Source organism: Oncorhynchus mykiss, chromosome 13, assembly GCF_013265735.2.
Source record: "Oncorhynchus mykiss isolate Arlee chromosome 13, USDA_OmykA_1.1, whole genome shotgun sequence".
Classification (NCBI taxonomy): domain Eukaryota; kingdom Metazoa; phylum Chordata; class Actinopteri; order Salmoniformes; family Salmonidae; genus Oncorhynchus; species Oncorhynchus mykiss.
The window spans coordinates 34,303,958-34,324,170 of record NC_048577.1 but is presented as its reverse complement, the minus strand read 5'-3'; the positions used below and the strand labels follow the sequence as shown (position 1 = coordinate 34,324,170).

Here is a 20,213-nt window from a genome sequence, read left to right as displayed (position 1 = left end):
AGTATGATGTGGCTCACTCAGGGTATGGGGGAGGGGGGTTGAGTAAGGGTGTAGGTTTGTAAGCTGCCCTCGCTCCCTCTGCCTTGTAGTGTGTGTGTGTGTGTGTGTGTGTGTGTATGCGCGCGCAAGGGTATAGCATGGCCATACCAGCACATGCCTGTTTGGCAGACATGTGACCTGGAGGCTCCATTTTAACTGATTCAGAGTCAGAGCTGTGAGACTGAGGGAAAGAGCGAGAAAGAGAAAGAGGGAGAAGGAGCGATAGAGGGGAAAAGAATGGAGGGGAGAAAATGGGTCTTCACTGGGCTCTGTAAGGCCTCATAAGAGAATAATAATAATAATAAAATACTTACACATCATTTGACACACCCACTTCTTACCACCTTATATCCACATTTGAATTGCAGCAGAGACATGTCTATATCAACTTATCCGAACACTTATCTTCATACATCTAAAGTAATCATCCTCACTGATATGAGACTATTTCTATCTTTTTCCATTGATGTTGCCCTCTAATTCAACCCATTTTAAAGCTTGACATAGGCTTATTTTTGTATATATTCAAGTATTTCCTTAATACTGCAGTAGGCTAAATCAGGGTCACACAGAGTGTTTCTTGGTAGTCTTAAACAAATCTACTTTGAAGCAAAAGTATACACATGGTTATGGGCTTAAAAAAAGAAGAAGACCTGTACAATTTCAGTTAATGTCTTGAAGTGTATAACATTGTATAACAGTTTGCATCCCAATATTACACTTTATATACAATCACAGAAGACTGAAATAAAAGAAAAGCGTTTGACATAGAAACACTGGATTTTTGGCGGTAAAAAAAATATAATACATGTTTATTAATTATGAAGTTATTACAAAGATGAATAACATTCCACCCATGAGGCCATTAGGTCTTTAGTCTGCAGGAAAGGGCTACAAAAAAACTCTAACTGTCACCAAGGTCAATGGATCTGGTAAAGGAAACCCCATTAACACATCACTGTTAACAAATATCAAGCCATCCTTGCATGTGCCCCAGCTACATCACAACCTTCTTAACTGTATGGGAAGGTTTACATGAAGTAGTCCGGTCATTCAGTAACTAGTTGAGTTGGGAAAATGGTGATGACTTCTATGCACTGACAGAGCATGGCAATACCGAGAGTGTTTACCCGTGAACGACAGAGCTATTTGGTCACTAAAGACATACTTTAAAATATAGATAAATGACCCGTAACCCTTTACTCAGTTCAGTCACAATTATTTTCGTTGTCTCAATAATTGGCCATTTTTGGATGTCTAAAATAACAACGCTTTCTCACCTGTGATGCAGCAAAATAATTAGTTTATAAACCATAGTTTAGTAAGGCTCAGTAACACTTTTATATGTGATGTCATATTACATACTTTAAAGACATATTTTATTTTTCAATTCAATACTATGAAAAATGTCGTTAAGATTTCATTCATTTGAAGACAGTTTTCAAAAAGTACCAACGACTTCTCCATTGAGCGCAAACATGTTACCAGCATTAGATCATTATTCATATGAAAACAATATTTCATAAATCAATAGTTATTCCTTACAAAAAGGTAAACATTCTGATTAGAATCCAAGAACCCCATTGTAAGTTAATATCAGAACATAACACAATTATGAATCTTTGGCCCACACAACTCCACAATCCTTAGATCTTGCTACTACGGCGACTACCATGAATCCTATCACGTTCCCACTTCAAGCTGCAGACAGTCTTTCAATAACTTCATTGAGCTATTCAAAATGTATTATGAAAATGGAAGTAATTCTCAACAGTCCATTAACTTAGAAAATGTAGAAATCAACTTGCCAAAGGACATGCTGTCCACAAAAGCTTTATCTTCCTCAGCTCTTTAATGACCTTGTACAGTACATACAAGATGTGCACTGGAATTGAATCTGTTGCTTGTCCTTAACAAAGTTTACAGCACCTATGCTTTCCACACCTGGGATCTGCAAACCCCCTTGTGAGTCAATGATGAGAGCACGGCTCTGAGTGGGAATCCACTCATATGAAACAGGATTTGGATGTTAAGACATACAAACTATGATTTTTGATGTTGTTGAAAATGTATAGAATTTGGCTGACAATTTAGAGCTCCGCTACTATGGAACCTATGGTCTACACCACTGAGAAGTGGGCCACGGATTTCTGAAGACAAGCAAAAAATACCCTCTCTCTCCCGGACGAAACCTTCCACATTCCAGCACCCAAGACCGACTGTGACACCCACAGAAAGGAGATGGGAAGAGAGTTGCTAAATCCACACGAGGAGACGCAACACCTCTTAAAGCAGAGCAGAACAGCAAGGGGACTGACTGGGGAAGCTCCGCCCACTAGGCTCTCTGCTCATTGGTGTCCAAGTGCACAGGGAGCACTCTGGAACAAAATGGCTGCCCTAGCTGATCAACCAGGTGGATGATGAAGCACATTCATGACAAACAACATTTGGGTCCTTTATGAGAAGAGGTGATTAAATGCAACAGAGCTAGTGAAAAGGGACTCTTCTCCTGCTGTGAACCAAATCTAAGGAGAGGAAGATCGTTGACACTACACAAATTGTCAACATCGTTGGCTATGAAATGAATAATCAACATCTTGGCATTTAATATTTATCCATTCAAAATGTGGAAACACATTCAAACGTATTTGTGAACTAATGAATGTATACTCAAGCAAAAAAAACTACACAAATAGGCAACATCAGAATAGCCCAGGAAGGGCCTCCTGAGTGGCACAGTGGTCTAAGGCACTGTATCGCAGTGCTAGCTGTGACACTAGAGATTCTGGGTTCAACGGGAGACCCATGGGGCGGCGCACAATTGGCCCAGCGTCGTCCGGGTTAGAAGAGGGTTTGGCCGGCAGGGATGTACTTGTCCCATTGCACACTAGTGACTCCTGTGGTGGGCTGGGTGCAATGCATGCTGACACGGTCGCCAGGTGTATGGTGTTTCCTCCAACGTATTGGTGCAGCTGGCTTCCGGGTTAAGTGGGCATTGGGTTAAGAAGCAGTGCAGCTTGGTTGGGTTGTGTTTCAGAGGACGCATGGCTCTTGACTTTCGCCTCTCCTAAGTCCCTATGGGAGTTGTAGTGATGAGACAAGACTGTAACTACCAATTGGATACCATGAAAAAGTGGGAAAAAAAATAAAAGAATATCTTGGTCACTTTGAAAGGAATAATGAACATCTTGGCATACAACATTTATCCATTCAAACTGTGAAGTAATTCATGCTTAAATTCAACTGTTAAGATAAATTAAGAGCAAAGGTTTGAGAAAATAAATGCGATGATGTCATTTAAATTTTCAAGCAAAACAAGTGTTTCTGTCTACAATGTGGGCCATGAACTTAACGTGAATTACATGTGAAAAATATCCAGCAATCCTTTGATGATGCCCAAATGTGACTACATTAAAACTCTGCAGCACTATATATTATAGCACATGAAGTGGTAATAACATGGTAATAAGATTTTAACAAGATGTTAGTTTCTCCCCAATGAAAACATTACTTCAATATCCTTTGATTTAATAAACAGAACTAAAGATAAAACCAGTCACACCTTTTGTAATAATGTATCCAGTTGGAATTTTCACACAGTGAAATGAAACAAGACACGTGGCAATGGATGCATATTATGACTGTCTATTAGTCGTTTGTTCTGACTGTGGCCACTGTCAGAACAAGAGATGCTGAGAGATGCGGAGTACTGTATACCGTCTAGAGCTGCAACCCGGAGGCTTATCTTAGCTTCCTTTGGGTTTGCAGATGCAGAATAATACAGAGGCTCTGCCCTGTTCCCTCTGGCCTTGCTTTTTTCCCATATCAACTCGGAAGGATACAAAGGAACAGGCGTGATAGACATAGCACTGATAGACAATTTCATAACAAGCCATCATAACAAGGCAACAAGACAAGCTTGTCTGCATTGAGTTTGGGAAGCCAAAGTCTCGAAGAAATCCAATAAGGATGTTTGACCTCCAGACGGATTCAATTTGATGAGTCAAACTCACAAAAATGAAGGAGATTGCACAAGATGCACACCCATAACGCTATTCATCTTTTAATTTTCTCCACATTTAGAGGGGAGATGGCATTCAGTGTTAAAGGAGCCTTTGTCCTTGAATACATTTTTACAGTTTGGTCATTTAGCAGACACTGTTATCCAGAGAGACTTACAGTCACTGCATTCAACTAGGTAAGACAACCACATATGGGTCTTTCCACAGACCACAGCAAACGTACTGATAGTGTAATACATTTTAATACAAAGTTACTAAATACGAGGATGTCAGTTGGATCTAGCTGTTACTGTGTCAGGTTAACTTATTTACAAAAAGCCGCATCATATTGGAGCAGAAGCTATATGTGACAACTTAAAGAGAGGACATCTCCCAACCTCAACAGTTTATATGATAGAAAGAATATTTCAGAAAAATGTGCCTTTGACATGTGCCCTTGGTACACATATTTCCTGTGAAGTTTGCAAAAACTCTAAAAAAGCAAAAAAAAAAAAATAATAACGATAGAGCACTTACATTTTTACAGCAGTCAACTTCAGGTTTGAAAAGATCCACATGGATAGCAAGAGAGGGACTTCAATTACACAGAATAACTCTGCCACAAGAACCACTGACATAAAAAAAACTATAGCTCCTTGATCTTAAATTTCTCCTATTGCAAAATATATTTTTAAGCAATTAGGTCTAAGGGGCAGTGCCTGCCGTCTTCCTACCCCTTCATGCACACACACCCCTCTCCTCCTCCGCTTTGCCCCGGGGGAAACTTTGGGAGTGTTTACTGTGTTCCTCACCCATCCGAGCCTCCAGAGAGGCCGGTTCACAAGGCACACAAAGAAAGGTCAGGGGTGAGGGGGCAGGAGGCCCCTAACACAGGGAAGCACTTTTTTGTTTGTGTGTTGGGGGGGGGGGGGGGGGGGGGGGGGGGGGGGGGGGGGACGGACAGACACACACACACGTTCTGCTAGACTGAGCGAGGCTGAAGACTTTGTATTCCAGGAACGGTGAAGTAAGTAAGTAAACATCCGCTGACTGTGTTACACAGAGTAAATAAATGTGATAACTAAAAACAAATCAACCAACACCCCTTAGTCGTGTAAGCTCTTCAGATTCAGGCCAGACATCACAAAAGGCACGCTTACTTTCAGTTCTACTCCATTCATAAATGTTCTATTTGGCATTTATTTAACTCTACGTTGATGTTTTTATTCAAACCAAACTGAACAGTCTGTATAATATCATAAAGGAGAGTAAAGGACCTGATTTAACTTAACAAAGTACTTTAAAGTGTATGGGCACAACCTAAAGCATGAATCAGACTGAATTGTATCACTGTGGGAGGCTGTTCCTTTTCTTGCTTGGAAATAACTGGTACCTGCTTCGTGCCGAACCGGTAGCAATGAACCTGCCGTTTCTACTTGTAGAATCGTAATGCTCATCAGTGGCCAACAACTTGACTTTAAGCCAATCAGAGAGCATAAACCCCCACGTGAGGAAGCCAACAGGAGTGACAACAAAAAGGGAAAAAATAGGGCATTTTACATCCACGGTTAAATGTCATGAGCCAATCACACTTCATATGCAATGTAGCTTATGGGATGGTAACTAGCGAAATGCACTAGTGCAATGCACACAACACAAAACACTTCCTCCAAGCTAGATAACTAGTATAGACACTGTAATTAAATCACAATGGATTAGTTTACATGAAACAGCTGCCTGTGTTAGCTGCCGTGATAGGTCAGTCTGCTTAACTAGCTAGCTAGCTATGCTGTGCTAGCTAGAGAATATGTTAACATTAGCTAGCTAAATATTTGGCTATGGGCTGGCACTGGCAGTAGGGGATTATGATCTTATCATCTTGTTAGGTAGTTATCTAGCTATGGCTTTCTATAAAATAGCAACATTAGCGCAGATAGCTATATAGCTAGCTAACATTGGAATCTAGACCATAAAAGAAGCAACACAAACAGACATGTATTGCCAAACAACGCTACTGCCACCTTCTGGTTTGGAGTATTTTAACATGGCTGAGTGGCTGACAACTTCAAGGTCTTTGCTGGATGAACACAAAAGTGATTGACTGGCAACACTGTTCAGAGGTGCTAATTACTGTCTGAAGGCAAATGTTTGACAAGCCTACCACAGTGTCTGAACTATAAGTGTCAACCCGTCTACCAATCCATGAAAAACACATTTAAAGAATGCATCATAAATTCCCACCCAATTTGTTATTATAGTTAACCTGTGCATTCTGTGCTTATCTGCCCCGTCAACTGCCCTTTCTATCCAGCTGTTTGGTGCAGAGCCACCCCTGGAGAAATACACTCTCAAGGAGGCTTCTTCTGGGTGACGTGCCCTTGGATGGGTGGGATGGAGTGGAGTGGGACGAGCCTCCGTCCGTCTACACAGGGACAACTCAACTCTACCCCGGGGCATCCCTGCTGTGTGTGTGTGTGTGCGTGTGCGTGTGCGCGCGAAGGGTGGGAAGGGTTGGTTTCCCTTGCATTTCAATTGTAGCTCGGAAAAGCCTGACTCTCACACATGGAGACAAATCCATTTGGCTGCACACTGACCCCAACCGAGGGGATCGCTCCTTTCCTTGCTCCACCGCCATATAGGCTCTCCCATTCAACACAAAACCCAAAGATATCCTATTTTTTTCTGTCCTCTCCCCTCTGCCTTTCTTTCTTTTCACCCTTGGCTTCATCCAGGTCAACGGTTCACATTTTTACCAAGATTTATGAGACACGTTGCCAATCCCCCTGCATTTTTTCCACAGCAGCCATGGTTGGTTGATGTGTGTGTGTTGGTAGGGGGACAGGGTTGGGGTGGATTTAGAGGCTAGTGGTGTCCATGGCAAGTCCAAAGCTGCGAGAAGATCTGAAGGGAGTAGGACTCAACCCCTTTAAAAACAGGACAGATGGTCCAAACCAGAGAGGGGGAAGAAGACACATTAGCAAGGGGTTGGGGGTTTCTTAAAGGGACAGTGCACATTTTCCCTCAGCTAGACCCCTCCAACAGAATCCCTTCCCTCTTTCCAATACATACACACAGAAATGGACACGTCTCTCTCGCCATCTCCACAACCCACACAAACCCCCAACTGGATTGTCTTTCCTTCTGAAAGCCCATAAGGAAGTCCTTCCATGCAGCGTCCCTGCCTCTCCTCCCTCCACTATAATCGGCAACTGATGCCCCGGAAAGAGAGCGAGCAGCTAATCATATGACCCTGTAGAGGAGCGCGCGTTCATGTATGCGACAGCTCTCTTTCTTTCTCTCTTTTTTTGTCTCACTTTTTCTCATTCACTCACTCACTCACTCACTCACTCACTCACTCAGATGCTCGCACGCACTCTTTCTCTCATTCTGCCTGGCTGGCAAAAAGTTGTGTATCCGGAATGTAATAGAGTGCAGAACATGTCTTTCTACTCTGGGTGTGTGAGAGGTTGGGTGTGTGTGCCAGCTGTGAGTGGATGTGTGTGTGTGAGAAAGAGCAAGAGAGAAGGAAAGGGAGGGAGCGAGGGACTGCCTTTTTGTGTGCTGCAGCGTCAACGGCCTCTCGGCGCTGCACACAGGTGTTCCAGCCAGCTGATTGGTCGCACCCCCTCTCTCCCAACGCCCCCGCCCTCGCCTTTTGTAGTAGAACAATCGTAAGAGGAAGAAACAGTGAGTTTGCTGGTTGCTGGCTTGAGACAGGCAATGGGAGCAATACTACAGCACTACTAGGGGGCTTGATTGATGCAGATCAAGGACATTTCATACGTAACACATATTTCAAGGAAGTTTGTTTGCAACGCGGGAAAGAAAAAAAAAACAACAGGACCTGTTTTTTTTTTACCTCTTTCAATGTACATTTCAAAGTATTTTCAAACATTTTCAATTAAACTTTGTGAAACATTATTTGAATAATCATATTACTGGGCTTTTCCCTCATAATAAAATCCCCCTTGTAACCTCCCCATTTAACCCTATATATAACAACAAAGAACACCACCCAACTTTAAAACTGTAAATATGCAAATATGTTTCTTGCAACCAATAAGAGGACGAACACAACTAATACAATCAGTTCCAAATCTATAAAACCCAGAGGACAACGTCTTTTGTTCACATAAGCGCAACAGTAACAGAAAGCCATACTGGATGGATAGGAGGCAAATGGGAAGATAATTACGGAATAGTTAAAAATATACATATATATTTACAGTAATGAACGCAATCAGGAGTACAGGGGGTATGCTTTCTTTTTCACAAAGCACTCCAGCGACTACCCTGCTCCCCAAATACAGCTGTGCCCAAAGCGTTCAATTGCCAATCGCTGCATTCCACTGGGCATAGACAAGTGGCCTGGAGGCCAGCAAACACTGGTCATGATGTCACAATAGGACGCCAACCTTTCTTTTTTTTTGTTTCAGGTTCTCTCAGGGTGGTTTTGGGTGATACTAAAGGGGGGTGTGATGTGGGGGAAGTAGTAGGCATTTTTTTTTTACCAGCACCTGGCATTTAAGAGGGGGTCTGGAACGTCCCTTTGTTTCAACGTCTCTCAGAAGTGTAGGCACATCATAATAGGCCCACCACATCATTGCAAACGGCCATGCTCGAGCTAATTTAGCATTCCTCATTAAGCTTAAAGCAGTGAAGCAGGGCCATGAGTTTGTGTGCAAGTGTGAGTGGAAGAGGTGTTGTGCACACAAAAGCTGTACACACCCACATTAAAAGAGTAGTTCACTATTTTACAACTCTACAACACTAAATCAACTCCATATTTGGTTTGATGTTCCTTAAAGGTGATTTGGCCATTTAAAAATGCTCACATCCTCCTATCCCTTCCATTGATTGTTAGCTTGTGGTGGCTAAAGTTAGCTGAAGTTTGTAGTGTCTGTTTAATAAAGAAAACTGAACCATGGATTACAGTTTCTCCTGGCCCATAGACTACTTTCAGGGTGTGGAAGCATCTAACACCAAGTTGTAAAATAGTGAACTACTCCTTTAAATCTGAAAATTCACAACAACAAAAAACATAATGTTCCACAGTTGCTTTTAAGAGTTGTGGCAAACTATACCAAAAATAGATAATATTTAAAGCTGCAATATGGAACTTTTTAACTTTTTGGGTGACCCGACGAAATTCACAGAGAAATGTGAGTAACAGATCTGTCATTCTCACTGAAAGCAAGTCTAAGAAGCAGTAGATTTGTTCTATGTGCGCTATTTCTATGCTTCCCATTCTTAAGTTTAATTTCTGGGTTGTTTACTTTTGGGTTTTGTACACCAGCTCCAAACAGCTTAAAATACAATATTGTTTGTTAATGAAAATATATTTAATAGCGGTTTAGATGGTACAATGATTCTCCACACTTGCTTGTTTTGTCTCATAAACTGAAATCAGATGAATTATTAGAATTTTAGCCACCAGGAAATGGCGGAGCGATTTCTACATATTGCACTTTTAACTTCATCTCAAACAATGTCTCCCATTTTTTCTTATAAAACATCAGATACAAGCTAGGAGTTGTCACAACAGCTTCATTATCATAGTAAGTAAGCATTTCACTGTGAATCTACACCTGTTGTTTACGAAGCATGTGACAAATAACATTTGATTTGGTAGGACATTTCAACGTAAATACATTTCTAATTTATAGTGTATGTACTTATGTCAGGAGGGACAGAGTGACGTCTGAAGATCCTTCCTCTATCACCCCTCCCCCTCTCACCTTTCTCTCTCGCTCCCTCTCTCTCTGACACACAACCACAACTCTACATCGTACTCTAGGTTCTACGTCACTCGCGGGCTTTAGCCCACCTCAATACTTAGGACGCTGCAGAAAGAACACGACTTGTGAAGATATATATTTGTGTTAATCAACAAGGGTGGCAACGTAAGCCAACACAAATAAGCAATCATAAATACACAATCTAGCTTGAATATTTGAGAGTAGTCTAATTTAAGCACCAGTATGCAGAAAACAAACGAGATCAAGATAATATGTTGAAGTGACTTCAAATAGCCTATTTGTCCAAATTAGTGTTTTTACAGTAGGCGAAATAAGGTGGAACAACGAGTTGGTGTTGCACTCAAGTCACGTGGTTGCTCTAGAAGAGGACTGAGCCAAATGAGCAGAGTTTGAACCATTTTCTAATACCTCATAAAATGACCACTTTCTTCAAATGATGTTTGCCAGTAAAACTACTATGCCCGGGCTTCTCATCAAAATCAAATGAGGCTTTGCGTAGCATATTCATTGGAAATCTAAAACAACACAACTCGGCATAGGCTACTGCAGTAGCGTTTACATAATTCCCAAATAATTGATAGGCCTATTTATATGTTCGGGTGACAATGAGGGAACTATAAATATGTATTTGCCTGAATTTAAATTCCTAATGCTTGTTTTAACAGAATTTGGCCACCGCTAGTTGAGTTGTTGCGGCCATTTTGAGTGTCAGCAAGATATTAGGCCTAGTCGAAACATTCATTTTAAGCTTATGTTTAACTTCATGGTAAAGCCTACAGATGCCTAAGATCATCAGAATAGAACACTTAAACAGTTTTGCTACATTCTTAGAGAGGAGTGAGTGCTTTGCAGCTGTGAATGAACGAACGAAAGAAAAAGGGCACCCTTTGCCATTCAGGATGAGGCTCGCCATTTTTCCCACTCAAGTGACGTTGGATGACTTCTCTCAGTGGGGGTGACCACGTGTTGTGTATCACCTTCAGTAACACTGAAATGTAGGCTATTTCATGGGCGAAAACCTCAACACAACTATATTTATCTATGCCATTCAAGGTTGGTAATTTAAGACATATAGCCTCGTTCAAATTGCCCATAGGCCCATGCATATCCGTGCATTTGTTATTCAGACAAAGGTTATATATCCGATTCCTATAGGCATCAATTAGTGTTATAATTGTTTTTCACTTATAGGCCAAAAAATCCACCAATGAATGACACTTGAATGGTAGGTTATAAAACATATTGATATTATTATTGCAATACAGCTATGACTTTTCCTTGTCAGGGCTACCGTCTATTACAGACTTGTATGTAGTCTATACGTTTACATCAGCCTACATACATAACACTTTTACAGATAGGGCCTAACATATGTTTGAATATATTTAGTAGATCAAAATAAATTGCCTTTGATTAAATGTCGTTTTTTAAAACAAAAGGCACAAAAAAGGTACGCCTACACCTGAATTAAAAACGGTTAGCCAAACCTCACAACTGTTAGAGCCTAATCTCAAACCCGCTCTTTCCTAGACTAATAATTTAAAAAATAACCTAAGTGTGGTAAAAGGTTAATGGTAGTGAATATTTTTGAAACTAAGCTAAACTTTCGTAATATGTAACTGGGTCAACTGTAATGGAGGGAGGGCTCAATGTCCCCATTTTGTTATAGCGTCTAAATAGATAGGATAAATAACCTAGGCTACTGAAATTATTTTTGATCGAACGGTCCATTGAAGTATTGTGAGTATTGCATTACATTTCAGCACAATATGTGTTTACTTCCATACACATGTATGTTTAATGACAAAATACGAATTAGACCAGAGCAAGAATAGGCATTGCCTATGCATGTACATATAACCATGCATTTTCTACAGGCCTACTTCATGATTAGAAACAGTATTTTTCACATTTCTAACCTAGAGACCAAATTTATTGGTGATTCGACATAATAAAACATCGCCCAGACAACACCAAAACAACGTTCGTGTGCAATAAAAGCAAAAACGTAATTAAAAGACTTCACTCTTCATAATGAATAATCGCTGTGCAACAAATTACTGAAGTTTCAGTAGTTGCCGGGACGTGTATTAAACACATTTCAATCCCACATATTGACATAGCAAATCGATTGTCTCTAGGCTGTGCATGAAAATAAATTACCAACATACACAATGTAATCACGTAACTAATGCCACTAAACTCCAGAACATGACACTTAAAATGTGAAAAGTAGCTATGGCCTACACATATAAATAAATAATTATTCACACAGGAAGGCCTAGGCCTATGACAAGGCCTTCGGGAAGTAAAATGAACATGAGGTATTTAAGTGATGACGTTGCAATCAATATGAAATTCTCTGTGACAAATAAGTGTCCCAATAGTTAATGGGCATTCATCATTTTCGTTTTAAGAGTAGTCTTTAGTGCATACGTAGACAAGACTCGTGACACCACATACTCCACACATGAGTAGGCCACATCGTTCACAGCAATATAATTAAAGAGTAGCCTAAATACAAAAACTTCATTCAAATATTGGATTTGCGAGTCTTACTACTACACCCACACACCAGGCATATAACTCGACATCTAATGCGTGGATTAACTTAAATAGCAACATGTCCCTTCTGCAGCAAAATCCATACATTACCAGATGCAACAATTGAAGTGTTATTGGGGGAGGGTGCTAAATACCTTTGCTTCTTAGGGACAGAGTGTTCGACCTCAATATGTTTCCCATGGAGCTCCACTTTACCTGTAAAATAAATGTTTATGTTGAAAAAACGAGGCCATGTCCTCCATTCAGAGTGTAGAAAATGTATTGTATTTATTTGCCACATGGAAACAATATTTACCATGTGACTGAGTTGTGTGTTCCTTAATTGTGTCTCATGTTGTCTAATGTGCACGAATAAATGTCCAAGATTAGTAGTTAGGGTCTAATAAAGCAATAGGCCTGTCATTCAAAGATGATGGGCAAGAAGTTACCCTCCTGGCTCAACTGGAAAGCCATTCAAAAATTGCGTTGTGTATTAACTCATCAACTCCTATATCACGTACACACATTGTTGGTATTTTACAACTCATTCATACACAGTAAAACATAACACGTATAACTTAATAGTCCATTTGAAAAGGACACTGTCAGGCATGTATTAAAAGCTGAAGATACACGTTTGCGTGTTCTTAGTGATCAATTGCAGGCTTAACACACGAGCAGCATGGCGTCCTTCGTGCTATATAGAACACACATCACATGCTACATATGTAGGAACTCATGAAGATACATTTAAGGAAATCAAGCACGTTCGTGACTTGTGAGAAGAATGGGAGAGTAATTTAGCAATGTAATGGTCAAGGCAATCAAAGCCATTAATCTATGAAAGAATAGTTTCGATGTATGCTTTTAAACTACACCTACAATCGCTATAGTGGCCTATTCGCCAAAAGGGGGAGGTGGAAGATTTAATTCTATAGCTCTACCGAGTACACAGAACCTAGTCATACAAGGCACCAGAGAGCAAGGCTTCGGTAAGTACAATAAAAGCGTGTGGCCATAAGGCCGAAATATAGGCATTTGGCTATCATATCCAGGACTAAACATGGGTTTTAGTGTATGTAAATGGACCTAAAATAGAATACGATTCGAGAAATCTGGATATCTTGATGTTCACATTCAAATAGGTAGGCCTATGTGATGGGCCCCCCTCTCCCTGTAAAAGTTGAGTATCTTGTTGTTCGGATAAGCACTTCATAAACCTTTCGTCGATTATTATAGGCCCATGGAATATATTTTCTTCGAAGTGTCTCTTAATTCTATCATACCTTCTACTGGACATTAACATTGGGACGCGTGAGGGGAGTGGGCAAGCCCTTATATATTTGAGCCTTGGTGGTTTCCCTATTGAATTAAATTACATAAAAGGTAAGACGCTATTGAAGCGTTCATTTACGTTCAATTACTTACCAGAAAATGCTTCAATGGCTTTCATAGCCCATTGGTCGTCCGGACAATCAACAAACGCGTAGCCAGTTTTCATAAGAAACTGCCCAGAGTATGGAATCTTGTTGTCATCAAAGGTTTTAACCAAGTCCTCCGCAGTCACGTTTTCATTGAGATTTCCAATGTATAGCTTGTTCATGTTGAAAAATAGAGGTCCTCCAATTGAAATAAAAAAATCAGAGCAACAAAACTTTTTTTTCTTTGAAAACGCAACAAGATAGATCTACCCAGGATGATCACAGGTTGAAAACACTTGCAAATGTCCACAAGCAGTAAAAGAAAACGAAAGACATTTATTTTCAAAGTAAAACTAAAGAAAGAGGAAAAAGTTTAAAGTAATGGTAATGTAATGTTGGAGTCTGATTAAGTCCAATACTGAAGTGGAGAAACCTTGACTGCAGCAACGCACGCGAATGTATCGCACAATGTAGAAATTGATCAATTTGAATTAATTTGATGGTGGTTATGGTGGAATAGTGGTAGAAGTATGGCGGGATCGGGAGAAATGTTTTCCTCTCTCTGCCCCTCAACCTCGAGTTGTACTCTGCACTGTCACAGATCCTTCTGCCTGGCGATGGCACCGCCTCTTAACCGACTCGAATTCACTTTTTTTTTTGTTTGCAGCGAGGAAACCACGTGGTATTCGAGTAGCTAGAGAAAGGGCCAGCCTCCTGGCCGCGTAGCTTCCCAGATGAGTGTACGCAGCGAGCCTTCGTGCTATGCCACCGTGTTGTGTGCGTATAGGCTTTATGCATACGTAGCCCACACATGCGCGAGTGTGCTGGGCTTGTGTGCGGAATATCAGTCACCGGGAGGGGAGACTTCCTTCAAGATGTGGATGTGTGTTTTGTCCTTTACAAATATATAAATAATTCGCAGGTTCTAGATAGGAACACAATGTATGACTATGGTGGCGGACGTGTGCGAGTTGTGGTCTCCGTAGTTTAATATCAGCTCTTAGCTCATATACCATTTGGTCATGACATTCTCTCTTCAGCCCAGCTCCAAAAGTCATCCCGCCTCTCCAATGCAATGCATTGTGGTAAAGAATTTGGTCGCCAGGAGGATGTTACATAAATGTAAAATCATGAGCTTTAAGTCATTTTCGAAAAGGCTCTAACAAAAGGTTGTGACATAGGCAACGAGGCCAACAGCAGTCAAGCAAGATACATTGTAACAAACTGCCGCGTGGGAGGAAATTGTTTGGGTTCATTGTAGCACTCGTAACATTGTTGCATTCGTCTGAAACTAGAAGGCCTCGCTGGAGCAACGAGTCCTTGGTTTGAGGTTATTCTTTGGCCATTTAGACAGCCTTTACAAGTGGGTGAATGACAATAGTCATGGTATGCAAATACGCCCAAGCCTCTTGGGTAACACAACTCGGCGAAATAGGCCATCAAAGCCAAAGAAGATCTTTGGTTCTTCTGTCCTCATCATAGGACTTTGGGGAAACTGACAGCACGCAAAATGGAGGATCCAGTGTTGCAGGCCCAAAAAGCGCAAAGAGCAGCTTTTCATTGGAAGGGGAAATGGTAGAGCTTCTGAGGCAGTCAGTGTGCCTCGTGTGCTCCATCGAAAGTCGTGTATTTCATCATGAACAGTCACGAACTTACGTTATAGTGAGTTAAGTGTGTTTAATATAATCATGCAATTATCTCTACAGACAAAACGCTTACTTTGAATAAATCATGCGACAATGAAGCTGCATTGAGCCATTAGGTTGACTACTGAGACTGCAGCAATATACTGTATTCAACGTGGCATATAGGCATACTGTCGCTTAGTTGTAAAATGGCTCGCCTACAGACGTTGGAGGGTTAAAAACTCAAAATCTTCCAACAATTGTATTATCTGTAACACATGGCAACGACTCACGTTATAACACATGTGTTATGGAACTGACAATAATGTCACCGTAATTAATGCTATATGAAACATGCAAGTCGTGGGCTTGAGAACCAACAGCAAAATTATTTGTATGCTAATTGATTGTTTATTTTGTATTAATTACAAATTAAGACAAAACCTAAGTTTCACTTACATACTATAGAACCGGTTAGATATTAATAACATCATCTATAGCCTATTCCTCTTCAGCTTCACACAGTAGCTGCAGATAGAACAATGGCCGAATTGTACTGAAAGGAAACTGACCAGATTCTGTTCCAAATTAGCCACGAGTAAGCCTATAGAATAGGTACTGCATAGTTATTATACCAAGACCTTGAAATTCCATGTAACCACATGATATATGTTCACTTTTTATCTTTTAAAAAACGTTTTACAAACACACATATGCACATAATAAAAGTCAGTTATAAGATTATTTTTTTTTTTAACTGTAAAAGGCAAAAGGAACATACATTGTGAACGTGCATATGGCCAAAACATACTATAACATTAGAGGAAGAACATAGGCAAACACTTACAATAATACCTAAAACAATGGAATAATGAACACTTCGGGCTAATTGAGTTGATAATGAGGTCTTGGACTTCACACCAGGTTATAAAGATTCACAAAGACTAATGTAAGGAGGAACTGCCTCAGCCTTTGGCCCACCCTATATAATGTTTTAGCAACACTGTAATAGTATATACACTGTGTATGTTGAAAGCCATGACCAATGGCACCAGTCACTCAAAAAAACGAATGGTAGATGTCACTCAATATTGAGTCAACCCACAAATAACAAGTGCATGTTTTGTGTTATTTCGTTGATGTCATTTGTTGGGTGCAAAAAGTAGTACATTCTAGAACAAACTGTCACGTCAAAGGTTAATTGGTTCCTATACTATCACACTTTTAAATTTAATTTGTACCTTTATTTAACTAGGCAAGTCAGTTAACAACAAATTCTTATTTACAACGACGGCCAAACCCGGATGACGCCGGGCCAATTGTGCACCGCTCTATGGGACTCCCAATCACAGCCGGCTGTGATCCAGCCTGGATACGAACCAGGTACTATAATGCACTATAATGCTCTGAGATGCAGAGTCTTAGACCATTGCCCACTGTAAACAGGCTATTCAGTCTTCAGTCTGGCACAGTGTGGAAGTATTAGTCACTAGGGAATTGAAGTTGTAACCCGGTAGGTTGCTAGGTCAATTTACAAGATACTTAACATCAATTGCAGAAAATACCCTGAGGACAACAAAATGAATAACTCTAAATACTTGTAATGGTCTAAATGGAAAGGTTACAAAGTCATGTTTTTTTGCTTATGTCTTACATTGTGTTTTGTATCAATATGTTGCACTCACTACAACGATCAATAGAGTTATTATGGAGACCCACACACAACTGTGTTTGATAGGGAACTGGTATGTACAGATGCAGGGTCTTAATTTGATCACTCTATTGCAGGAGGTTTAAAAAGGCTTTTGAAGTTTGCCACTGAAATTTCGGACTGGATTTTCCCTTAAGAAAAATGTATTAACCTCTATAAAAATGTCAATTAATTATAATCCACATAATAATTCACATTTCCTGTTGCTGCAGTATAATTCTTCTGCTGTACCAAACTGGCTCAAATTAAGATCCTACATCTGTATGGGATCACTGGTATGTAAAACACACACTGGTAATGGCATACATTGAACCTAGCTAGAAGGTTTGATAACTTTATGAAACAAATGAGGTTCTAATAACTTCATCATCAAATCAAATTTTATTTGTCACGTGCCAAATAAAAGAGGTGTAGACTTTACTGTGAAATGCTTACTTACGAGCGCTTTCCCAACAACGCAGAGTTAAAAAGTAAGAAAAAAAAAGAAGAAAAAAAGAAAAAATGTGCAAATAAGAAAAAAAGCAAACAATAAAATAACAATAACGAGGCAATATGCAAGGAATACCAGTACCGAGTCAATGTGCAGGTGTAGGAGGTAGTTGAGGTAATATGTAGGGTAATGTGGGAAAACTATCCCCTTGGGGTAGAAACATAATCCACTTGTTTAGAGATACAAATTGTAATCAGATTTTAACAAAACAGTCAAATTTAAGGTAAGTGTGTTGAGGCTAACTGTCCCACTCCACAATAGGGCAACTTGTCCCCCGGCAATCCAATGCAAGTCAATGGTACCTAAATTAGCATTTTCTAAATCATGGAAATTATGTGATGCAAAAATTAAAAGAGGGATCTTATATCAAACCTCATCATAGTGAGAATATTAATAGTGAGATGTGCAATGCCATTATGTTTCAATGTTTTTATTTTAGACTTTAGCTTTTAAGAGTTTATTACAACAACAAAAAATCGAAATAAAATATATACAATTGTTTTTACACACTAATCTTCGGGGGAACCAGTACCTCCGGACTTTGGAAAACATTTAATTAAATAATAAAAAATATTGTAAACATTAGCCACTTATTTCCCTTCATAGCTTGTTTGCCTTAGCATGACCATCATTCACATACCAAACATTGCTTTTGTTTTCGAATGCCAAGCCAGTCAAGATCCTCTGGATTATGTAGCCAACATATTGAAAATCAAGATAATTTTATTGTCCATTGTCCACGAATGTTCAACCAAAAAATGTGTGTTGTACTTTATCCCAACCCCTTTCGAAAGACACCAATAGCCTACACACACACAGAGGGTGGCGAAGTTAAAGCAGAGGGTCGGCCATAGTAGTTAAGGGGGTAAGTGCCTTGCTCAAGTGCACAACTGCAGGAGGCGGCATCTAGGATACAGGAGCACTGGTGCTTTTGATGTACAGAATCCCCTATTTGTGCTTTTCAACCATCTCTCTGCTGCTATATGAGTGAGGGGGACACTGACGATAACTTTGTTATAGAGGTAACAACAGAGAATGCTGTTCAATCAGTGCTATGCACTGCCGATTACTAACTCTGGCACCCCAATGAAAGGTTTTTCCACGTACAAAAACAGTTATGTCAGTTGATGTCTGATGGCACATCATAAGGGCGTCCATTGTTGTGTGTTCCAAAGCCTCATTCTTCTTCTTTGCTAGCTCACTGGTCTACCAGCAACATGAATGTCTGTGTAACAACAGCAGGTAGCCTAGCAGTTAGAGGGTTGGGCCAGTAACCGAAAAGTATCTGGTTTGAATATTTGAACCAACAAGGTGAAAAAAATCTGTAGATGTGCCCTTGAGCAAGGCCCTTAACCCTAATTTGTTCCATGGCTGATCCTGTAAAAACAACACATTTCACCACATCTATGTGTCAATTTGCAATTTTTGGTTCCAACCGGCATATCTTTGTGAGACGCAGAGTAGGTGAACGGATGATCTCAGCATTTGTGTTTCCCACATTGAAGCATGGAGGAGGAGGTGTGATGGTGTGGGGGTGCTTAGCTGGTGAAACTGTCTGTGATTTATATAGAATTCAAGGCATACTTAATCAACATGTCTAGCAAAGCATTCTGCAGCAATACACCATCCCACCTGGTTTTCACTTAGAGGGGCTATCATTTGTTTTTCAACAGGACAATGACCCAAAACACACCTCCAGGCTGTGTAAGGGCTATTTGACCAAGAGGGAGCGGGATGGTGCTGCATCAGATGACCTGGCCTCCACAATCACCCTGACCTCAACTCAATTGGGATGGCTTGGACCACAGAGTGAAGGAAAAGCAGCCAACAAGTGCTCAGCATATGTGAGAACTCCTTCAAGACTGTTGAAAAAGCATTACTCATGAAGCTGGTTGAGAGAATCCTAAGAGTGTGCAAAGCTGTCATCAAGGCAAAGGGTGGCCACTTTGAATAACTTTTTTGGTTACTACATGATTCCATGTGTGTTATTTCATAGTTTTAATGTCTTCACTATGTTTCTACAATGTAGAAAATAGTACAAATAAAGAAAAACCCTTGAATCAGTGTGTCCATACTTTTGACTGGTACTGTATATATGGAATTCGAAGGGTGGTGTGTGGGTTGCTGTTTACATTGTGGGTTAAAAACTACACATATGGGAGAGTTATGGACATGCTGTGCAAACCAAAAGACAAAAAAACACCCACTTCCTACTTTGACTTTCACCAAATCAGCTCACCTCCCCTTCTTCACTGGTAGTGGTGGTTGTGTGTGTATGTTGTTGGGGGAGGTGCAAAGAAAGAGGTCAAGAGGTTAGGATAAGCAGGGGTTATATTGGGCGGGAATGCAGAAGTAGAAGAATAGGGTCTCACCACCTTTTGCCTGATGGAACACCAGACTGCTTTAAAAAAAAAAATAGAGCCACTAGTTAGGTTGGCTGCTATACCCTCAAAATACCATGGAATGATTAGGTGTACCATCCTCAAAAAATCATGGTGGAATACCCTCAGAATATCAAGTCCCTGTGAATTTGCAACACAAACGTAATATTGTTGAGTTAAAGGGTGAGACTCCCATTTACAAGTTACAGTGCCTAACACACAACATATTTGTGGGGATAACT

At 40.3% G+C, this 20,213-nt stretch overlaps 1 protein-coding gene across 3 annotated transcripts in view; it reads right to left on the bottom strand.

Annotated features, from left to right (window-relative positions):
* Positions 1 to 14,717, bottom strand: part of LOC110486178 (insulin-like growth factor 2 mRNA-binding protein 1) — a 56,836-nt gene extending 42,119 nt beyond the window's left edge. The window contains exons 1-2 of one of the 3 annotated variants that reach the window (XM_021557594.2): positions 13,772 to 14,717; positions 12,499 to 12,559 (exon numbers count right to left, since the gene is read on the bottom strand). In XM_021557594.2, the coding sequence (XP_021413269.1) occupies positions 12,499 to 12,559; positions 13,772 to 13,946 (236 nt within the window). In that variant the 5' untranslated portion in view covers positions 13,947 to 14,717. The remainder of the gene's footprint in view (positions 1 to 12,498; positions 12,560 to 13,771) is intronic. The other 2 variants (XM_021557596.2, XM_021557595.2) reach the window with 2 other exon arrangements.
* Between the last annotated feature and the right edge of the window lie 5,496 nt (positions 14,718 to 20,213).